General features: G+C 41.6%; 1 protein-coding gene across 4 annotated transcripts; it reads left to right on the forward strand.

Annotated features, from left to right (window-relative positions):
• The first annotated feature begins 1,951 nt into the window (after positions 1-1,951).
• LOC116312888 (gastrula zinc finger protein XlCGF26.1-like) lies at positions 1,952-6,554 on the forward strand. 4 transcript variants are annotated; one of them, XR_005614389.1, is made up of 3 exons: positions 1,952-2,089; positions 2,377-2,562; positions 6,303-6,554. XR_005614389.1 is itself a non-coding variant. In XM_039617477.1 (3 exons), the coding sequence occupies exon 3, from the start codon at positions 3,717-3,719 to the stop codon at positions 5,169-5,171; it is 1,455 nt and encodes a 484-aa protein (XP_039473411.1). In that variant the 5' UTR covers positions 1,952-2,089; positions 2,377-2,562; positions 3,682-3,716; the 3' UTR covers positions 5,172-5,352. The 4 variants fall into 4 exon arrangements, 3 of the variants coding, with proteins under 3 accessions (XP_039473411.1, XP_039473414.1, XP_039473413.1); XM_039617477.1 differs by lacking the exon at positions 6,303-6,554 and adding an exon at positions 3,682-5,352; XM_039617480.1 differs by lacking the exons at positions 1,952-2,089; positions 2,377-2,562; positions 6,303-6,554 and adding exons at positions 2,614-3,410; positions 3,549-3,608; positions 3,682-5,352.
• Positions 6,555-9,807: the final 3,253 nt, after the last annotated feature.

Below are 9,807 nucleotides of genomic sequence, written 5' to 3' on the forward strand. Positions count from 1 at the left end.
GTCATTGTTGGATGTTGTATCATTCCTTGTGTCAGAGGATTGTTGGTAAAAGTAATGGCGAGGGTTGCGAACCCTGGCTGGGTTGAGGGCATCTACCAGATGAACTTAGAACCCATAGAGTGGGGCAGGGAGTGATACAACACGAAGTGTGGTGACATTCCTTGTTGGAATGTCAAAAGAGGGAATGTTGGGATTTAGAGATTCTTTTATTGTTACCACATAACCTGCCTTATGATAAATGCATTAATAACATGTTTTGCAGTATTATTTTATCAGTAATATTTCTTATAAGGTTCATATTGCATTGAATCACATTCATTCTATTCACAGGTCTAGTTCATTTTATACACATTGCATATCTGTGCTTGTTTAGAGTTGATGTTCTATCCAAGAGGGTTTTAAGCTTCACTGGTGAGAGTGTCCAGGTGATACATGTTGAGGGAAGATGAGAACATAGCAGGTTAATTGCATGCATGCTTACAATACACATAAATCTAGTAGCAGGCCTGAGCGAAGGCCCAAGTGTCTTCTGCTTCTTTTTAAGACATGCGCCAATTCAGTCTACTTAGAGATTGAGGACGAGGGTCAATTATTAGCCCTTAGAGGCCCTGAAGCTTGAAGTTTATTACCTTAAAAGGAAGGTGTTATCAAAAAGAGAAGTTATATGTCTGTTTATAGTTATTAAGATGTACAAGATGTACCCTTGTCTGTAAACAATGACTGTACACAATGTATTTTTGACTTGTATTTGACGTGTATGTGGGGGTGTGATCCTCTATGCTATAAAACCAGAACCCAGTGTATTTTTATCAGAGCAAAACAGGCCATATGCTGATGGTTGTTCTCCTGTGTTAATAAACTCATCGTTCAATTGCACTTTTCTGGAGCCTCCGTCGTTTGTTGTCTGGTCTGCAGTTGAATGATCTCGCTTCATTAGGGAGTTGGTTTCAGTTGGTGGGTTTTAAATTTAGCTATAAATCGTGATGATTATACAAAAGTATTTGGCTCAGTACCATCACAGGTTTGTATGCTTTTTAAGAATAAACCTAGTATCACTTCATTCCACAGGCCGTTGGCATCTTTAATACAAACTTTCGTTGGCAGATATGCTTTTCTAAGCATTCTAAAAACAACAACAAATCTATCAGATCTTTATTTCAGGATAGTATAACCACAGAACCGTATGAAATTTTTTTCTGGAACCGGTTGTCTGATGATATTATGTGGAATGAAGTTTCGAGACTAACTAATCAGTTTTTAATTAACAACAAAGTTAAAGACATTTATTATAAATTAATACACAGAATTTACCTATCTAAAGATGACCTTCAAAGCAAATTCAAATTACACATTGATGCAAACTGTAGCTTTTGTAAAAAGTGCAAGGAATCTACTCTGCAGCTTTTTTTGGTGTTGTAACCTTGTGCAAGACTTTTGGCAGAGATTATGTGTTTTTATCTCAGAAAATGTATTTAAAGGATTTGTACTGTTTTGGAACTATTTATTATTTGGTCTACACAAACACCAAACACATTTCAACATTTACAACAGATATGTGATTAACTTGTTAATCTTAATGGCTAAATGTCATGTTCACAAATGCAAATGTTTAGGAAGACATCCCTCTTTTTATGTATTTTCCCATGAGCTTGTGCAATATCTTAATTCAATTAAGAACTCTACTAATCCAAAAGCTATAAAAACTATGGTTGTGTGTAAAAAAATGAAGATCCTTCAATCACTTTACTTTTTGCTTTAATCAGTTAAACTTTTCCCCCTAGCAGGTTCCCCCTGTAGGTTCTGAATAATGTTTATTTGTTTGTTTATTGTATACAATTTTTTGTAAGCATAACACCTTTAATATAGTACTGTTTAATTCTAGTTTGTATTGTACTGATGTTTAAATAAAGGTTTGTTAAAAAACAGAAGAAGAAACAGGGGGAGGAGACGAAGAAGAAGGGGTGTGCGTACTGTGCTCTTTGCTGTGTTTTGCCGCCGTTTTAAAAATGGGCACTTTTTGAAGAACCCGTATCAAAGTATTGTGGAGAAGCGTCGTGTTAAATCTAATCGATGAACGGCTTTTTGTCAGGTATGTATTGCAGCTGCGAAGACGAACGTACATTCTCCTGTTAGGTTACAGCTGGTAGGAAGGTGCGTTCAGTGTGTCTTTGTAATTTTAAGTTTCCATGTCAAACGAGATAAAACAGTTATTTCTGGATGCGCACTTATTTGGTGAGATTAACAATTTGTTTGTGTAAACCACGTGATGATTTAAGTCATTTAATCTTTACAGAATATGTGAGCGAGGCTAAAAGAACAATATTTTTATGTTTAGTAAACTGACGTCTCTAAATGTAACTGCTTTTATTTTATTAGTTCTGACGAGGACAGCTGAGTGATGTTGTTGGTGAGCTTGGATTAAATCATCTCTAAACAAAGAACTTGTCCTCGTGGTGACTGACTTGGGGAGTGGAGGTCAGTGAGCACATTGTCTCTGCTGGTCCGACTCCAACTACAAAGCCGGCCCGCTCGCCCCCTCCTGAGTCTGAGAGGAGATCCAGAGTAAGTCAGTTATAACTACATTGGTTGCTTAACTTTATCATTTTCTATAGGGTCTCTCTCTCTTAGCTCATTTTGGTTTGATTTCTGCCTTCTGTTTAGCCTCTCTGTTTGTCCGCCTCAGTACGTCAATGTTTTATCATTTGAGTTAAACTCTCTGTTTCCCTTCATATGAAGGTGATGTCTGTGGAGTGATCTATGTGGAGACTGTGGGAAATATACATGTAGCAGTATTTCAATAAGTGTCAGTCAGTCAATAAGCAAAAGAATATTTAAACTAAAACACATTAAAAGAAGTGTTTTGCTTGTAACTGCATACGTGTCTGCACAGGGGCGGTTAGAACAGGATGTACTCAGGATGTGGCGTACACGATCACGGGCCTCATAACGAACAACAGGAGACAGCTGGGGGTGAAAGGGTCTAAAAACTGCATTCTAAGTGTTGTAAAAATGAGATGCAGCTAACTGTCGCTGATGCATGATATGTAACTTGCTCATGAATCTTGGGCGTGTCCAACCCTTTAAATAAAGACGTTCTCGTCCTTCCTCTTTGAGATCTACTGAACTACGCTGAGGGTGGTATCGTGTACGTCTCCCACATATGTGCTTAATACATAATTGTTGTTGACTGGACCTGATGTGAGTATCGGTTGTTTGTTTTCAGCCCAACATAAAACAATCGGGACAAGAGGCTCAGCATGACCTCATTAAAATGCTCTGTTTTCCTTTTCCACTTCTCTTCTTTCATATTCTTTCTGACGTCTTTTCTCCTTGTGGTTAATCAGAGGGAAATCTGAGTCAGTGTGGATTTGGTTGTACAGCTCTCACACATACAACCTGAACTGCACATTGTAAGTGTGATGTTCTTCAAATTTGAACAAAGTAAAAACTAAAAAACTTTGAAGTCACACAAGCCAATATTTTATTCACAAGTTGAACTTTTACTACCTTTATCCCCAAAATGAGCTCACTTCAAATATTTACCACAGCATAGCGTCCCCAGGCACCTGAGATGTTTGGCAGATGGTGAAACTGTTTATCTTTGTGAGGTAAGAGGGGGCACTTGGGGATGAGCTGAAGGTATAGACCTGATGTCACTGTTTGGGTTCTTTGTCATTACAGGAGAAAGAAGTGAAAGCAGGCCGAAAACTCAGCACATGGATGATATCAACCAAAAACATCCAGCACCAGCAAGTAAAGATGAGCCAGCGGCGATCCCTGTGGAAAAGACTTTTCCCGCTATGAAGCAGCCCAGAAGACGCAAGCGCGCCAACAGGGAGGACAGAAGCTTGAGCTGTGATCAGTGTGGGAAGACCTTTACTCAGATTTGTAACTTGAAATCACATCAGCTGATCCACGCCGGTGTGAAACCATTCAGCTGTGATCAGTGTGGGAAGACCTTTACTCAGAAATATCATTTAAAGGTACATCAGCTGATCCACAGCGGTGTGAAACCATTCAGCTGTGGTGAGTGCGGAAAGTCTTTTATTCAGAGTTACCGCTTAAAAGCACATCAGCTCGTCCACAGTGAAGTTAAACCATTCAGCTGTGATCAGTGTGGAAAGACCTTTACTCAGAGATGCAGCTTGAAAACACATCAGCTGATCCACACCGGTGTGAAACCATTCAGCTGCGATCAGTGTGGAAAGTCTTTTACTCGGATTTGTAAATTGAAATCACATCAGCTGATCCACACAGGTGTGAAACCATTCAGCTGTGATCAATGTGGAAAGACCTTTACTCAGAGATGGAACTTAAAAACACATCAGCTCGTCCACAGTGAAGTTAAACCTTTTAGCTGTGATCAATGTGGAAAGACCTTTGCTCTGAGATGGAGCTTAAAATTACATCAGGTCGTCCACACGAAATTTAAAGCTTTCAACTGTGATCAGTGTGGAAAGTCTTTTACACGGAAAGGTCACTTAAAGAGACATCATATGATCCATGTTGGAGGTAAATCATTTGTCTGTGATCAGTGTGGAAAGTCTTTTCAGGATAGAGATCACTTAGAGAAACATCAGGGCGTCCACAGTGAAGTTAAACCTTTTACCTGTGATCAGTGTGGAAATTCTTTTAGTGGGATTGATAGGTTAAAAATGCATCAGCTCATCCACAGTGGAGAGAAATCTTTCAGCTGCGATCAGTGTGGAAAGTCTTTTGCTTACGTTAGTCACTTAAAAAGACATCAGCTCATCCACAGTGGTGCTAAACAATTTGTATGTGGTGACTGTGGAAAGGCCTTTACTCAAAAGACTGGCTTAAACTCACATCAGCTCATCCACTCTAGAGTTAAATTATTTGTATGTGGTGACTGTGGAAAGGCTTTTATTGAGATTGAAAGGTTAAAATCACATCAGCTCACCCACTCTGGAGTTAAAACATTTGTGTGTGGTCAGTGTGGAAAGTCTTTCTTCCATAACAAACGTCTATTGAGGCATCAAAAGACCCACAAAGTGTCCTCCTGTGAGAAAAGTGGCAGACCAATGGGACATTACCCTGACAGGGTTCATTTGAACACAGTGGGAGAAACAGGGGATCTGAACAAAAGTTCTTCTGGATGCTGCGTCAAACTTAAAAAGCTTGAGATCAGGCTTCACAGAATTCAGCTTTAATTTCCTGAGAAAGTCAGAGCTTCACTATGTCTTTGTAGATCTAGTGAAACCATGAAAGGGTGCAAAAAGAGGCACTGTGGTACTGCATGATGAAGTCAGAAGTGACAGAGAAGTATGTGAGCGTGGTTCAGGACATGTATGTGTGGTAGCAGTGACTACCACACATACTTGGGTTGAAGGTGGGGGAGGATTACATCAATTCTGAGCCCTTCTTTCTTTTTCAAAGCGAGGGCAATACTCAGGAAAGGATGATGACAATAGAGCTGCAAGACAGGATGGAAAGAAAAAGAGTTTAAGAGAAGATCATGAATATTGTGAAGCAATTGAGCCGCGATCACAAAATCTTAGCTTATGGAGTTAGTTATCCCAATACAAGTTTAGCAAGTTAAACTTCACTGGCTGTGTCCACAAACAGCATACAGAGCAAACATTACTCCATCATCTGATCACAAGAAAAGCAAAATGTCAGAAGAGTTCACCTTCTGGGTCAAACTGTCAGACCTGTTACTGTTTATTTGGTTGTTCATCGTGAGGTAATTATCAGTGTCAGTGCTGTGCCACTTCTATTGTAACTCACATGAAATGTGTTTTAAATTGGCTCTATTGTCTTACAATATTGTGTGAGTCTGTTTTGCTCAACAAAGACACAACCCCTCCTGCAATTTTTAATGTTACAGCAAAAAGGTAAATTGATAAATTTGTGTTATTTTTAAACAGGCAGTATTTAGAAAATTAAATATATTCTTACCCATGTGTAAAGTTTTCAGTGGTCTTTGTTTTCTTCCAGGATGTGAGTGTGTTTTGCTCCATGAAGAGACAAACCTACATTTTTTCTACATTGCAGTAAAAATACTTTTATTTTAAGTCATAAATTTCAGTCATTTTCATCCAGGCAGTATGTTAAAGATTAACTGAATCCTATGAAAAATAAAATGTATAAAGATGTGATGTATCTTTCCGTGTTTTTCTGAATATTTACACACTGCTTAAAATTAATTGCAGTATAATTATTTATTTATTTCTTCCTCTGTAAGAAACTGACTTGCTGTCCCTTTGTTCTCGTGTACCTAAGTAATTGTGGGTTATATCTTTTTTTTTCTCTCCTTTCTTTCTTCTTCTTTTCTTCTTTAGTGAGACGAGCGATGGCCAAGAACTCTCTTTTTTGTTTTTTTGTTTTTTTTAATAGCTTGTTTAATCGTTACTTCTTTGGTTTGGTGTGATGGCTATGACTGATGTCTGTCTGCAAAAAGGTTGTAAAACTGACAGTGATAAAGATGTTAATGAAAACCTTTAAAACAAAAACAATTGTTTTCCAGTAGTCAGATAAATAAATGAAACAACAATAAAACTGTGTTCATCAAACCAGTGAATCTGATCACTGCCTCTATTGGTATCTTTTTTTTTTTCTTTTTTTTTTAAACCTGTCCTGTTTGGTTCTTTTGCCATCAGAATTATTGTCTAAAGGCGAAGAAAGATGCCCAACGGATTTACTTTACCAAATGGACCATCCCAGCCTTGCCGTAATGGTCCATTTGATTCACCTTTTGTTTATTTTATTTTCACTTGCTGAATATGGGACAGACTTGCCTGGTGGAAAGAAAGGGAGAAAGAAAGAGGAAAGAAAACCAGCTGAGAAGAGGGACGGGGAAAAGGGCAAAAAACAAAACCAACAGAATAAGCAGACAAAAAAAATACATATATCGATCACCTGGATCACCTGTTGAGAAAGAAAAAGAAAGCAAGCAGAAGAAAACGAGAGTAATAAACAACATCACAATGATATATGGGAATATGACAGTAAATACTAAATATTAAACATTATTGTGCAGCACGTGAGATCGACAGCGCACAGTGTGCTTTGAGGTAGGAGCCAAAAAGGGTGTAGTTTGTGTGTGTGATCACCTGTGTGTACACCTGTGAGCATGGACGCGCTTGTTATTTTAAAAGGTTCCTTCATGTAATGATCTGCTAGAGGGTGTGGGGGCCACTGCCCGTCCCTCCAGGGTATGAAGCAGGTATGGAGGAGATCAAAACTCCAGACATCCAGAGGCCCCAGAACACAAGAGACCAAGGAAGACCAACAGAGGGGCAGCCGCGCTATCCCAGAAAGAGCTGAGGAGAGTCCCAGATGAGGGGTCACTCAGCAGCCGCGGAGCAGAAGCCAGGGGGTTGCAGTGACGTGCCCGTGAGCTCCACCGGCAGCCAGCTGTGCCTGAGTGACCGAGCCCGGGCCGAGGCCGAGGCACCCCACCCCGAGTGGCCCGAGCGAGCCCCAGGCTCCAGGCCTCGATAAGCAGCCGCCAAGGAGTGAGCCGGTGTGTACCTGGGCGCCCATCCCCGGACACAAAGAACCACCAACGCACCGATGTCTGAGGGCGTCCGCCACCGGCAGGGGAAGTGGTGGGGGGAGATGGGCCTCCAAACCTTGGAGGGCCTGAGATGTCCCCAGAGAGGTGGCGTCTGATACCCAACCTGACATATAGACACAGACATACAGGCACACACAGATACAAACATCCATTCCCACCCTCATGCTCACATATGCAATTACTCCACACACAACCAACGTGGAGACAGACATAAAGAGACGCTGTACACACAATCACACTCCCCAAGCGTACTCTAAGAACCGGGTCTAGGTACCCTTGCCCCTGGAGGGGAAACTGCACCCAGACCCAGGTGGTGTTACCCTTTTCCCTACGGTGGGGAGAAGCAGATGCGGTGGGGAGAAGCAGATTGTGGGTTATATCTTGATGTATGCTCAATCATCCAGGTAAGGAAATCCCAGAAGTTGATTCTGTTCATCTGGACGTGGCGTTTTCAGTGGAACAAACGTTTAGTAACTCATTCAAGAGACTTCTGCAGTCTCAGCTGACTGCAGGTTTCTCCAATCTTATAAACAGTACATTTGCATAATGAATGAACAATGGGCTGCGAGGTCATTTCCTTGATCATTAGTATGCAAAGTGTCATGACCACTGATCAACTGATAATTGTTTGTCACGGGACCACACAGACACACACACACACACTTGTAACTGCACTGTCATGTTCCATGTACACTAAATCCACTATTGGAGTGTACAATGTCCGGTCCATTTCTAGCTGAATGCATCATATTTACCTATCCACATTTTGTACCAGAAGATTTACCAGCCTTTAGAAGACAGTGGTCCCGAACCAGAAATGGTAAAGTCGCTGTGTATAAGAGCAAGGATGCAAGGATATTTTATAGCAGGGGTCTCGAACTCCAGGCCACTGGAGCCGGTGTCCTGCAGGTTTTAGATCTCACCCTGGGTCAACACACCTGAATCAAATGATTAGTTCATTACCAGGCCTCTGGAGAACTTCAAGACATGTTGAGGAGGTAATTTAGCCATTTAAATCAGCTGTGTTGAATCAAGGACACATCTAAAACCTGCAGGACACCGCCCTCGAGGCCTGGAGTTTGAGACCCCTGTTGTATAGGGTCAACCTTACAATGTAAATTGTACTTTCCATGATTAAATATTAACAGCAGTACTTGGCAGCAGCCTGACCATTGATCCAGATTGAATACATAATTTTCTCTGGGGAGCCGGCCCGTTGTCTGGAACATGCTTTATATTTACAGCCTGGAGGGCATCCAGGTGGGTGCTTATAAATTGCTTGCAAGTAGTCGTGACGATCACACTTAGCAGCCTAGTAGGCATGGCACAGCGCCAGCAGTTCTTATAAACCTTCACACATGTGTTTTTCTGAAGTTGTTTCAGATGCTCACAACTGGAGCAGTACAGACAATACACCTGTCGCTCTTCTGGCATGATGCTTGATGGTAAAGGTAACTCAGGAGTGGTGCCACACCTGAGTTACCTTTACCAGCAGTGAACCTCTATGAAAACAGCCATCTGACTTCACAGAAAGCTTTATACCCCAACAATAACACATCATTATTATGATCTTCTTCAGGAACCGACGTGACAGTCCTGTCGTCTCCCTTTGAGTCGCCTTCTCCGCTCACGACTCTCGTTATCTGCTCTTTTTCCTGGAATGGCAGAGACAAAGACACCTGCCTGCCTTGATTATTTGATTTTATTCTACTACTGATTCTTATTTATCTACTTCTGGTTCATTGTGTTCAGACCCCTTTGGCCCAGAAAATATCCTCCTGACTGTTATGTTGATGTGTAAGCAGGAAGGAAAAAAAACCCTCTACTGTCACGGACTGTAGTAGGACTCAGGTGCAGAGCACAGTCCAATGCAAAGAACACCGTTTAATTACAAAGTCACCAGGTGAAGATATATACAGTGGGGGAATAGCGGGGGTCCAAGGTCATAAAGGAAAGTCCGGGAAGGAATCACATTCACTCTCGCTCCTCTCTTCACAAAAGGTTCACACATCGGGTCGGGTCACGGGTCCGGGGAAACTGTGCACAGGAAAAGGTGGGTTATGCTAACGCAGAGAATCACAGGGAAAATTCACAGAGGTACACTGAGCTGAGGTTCACTAACGTGTTGCGCACAATCATCCAGCGATGGGACTGTCTGCGTCCTGGCCTTAAGTGTCCAACCCGTAATGGAGCCTGATGAGACACAGTGTGTGTGCGCCGAGGGTGGGAGCCTGCAGTGAGCTCCGCCCGGTGGGAGGGTGAGAGGA

This window comes from Oreochromis aureus, linkage group 9, assembly GCF_013358895.1.
Source record: "Oreochromis aureus strain Israel breed Guangdong linkage group 9, ZZ_aureus, whole genome shotgun sequence".
NCBI lineage: Eukaryota > Metazoa > Chordata > Actinopteri > Cichliformes > Cichlidae > Oreochromis > Oreochromis aureus.

Bases quoted from the DNA above. Each gene is read 5' to 3' on its own strand.
- LOC116312888 (XM_039617477.1), top strand. From the start codon at position 3,717: ATGGATGATATCAACCAAAAACATCCAGCACCAGCAAGTAAAGATGAG.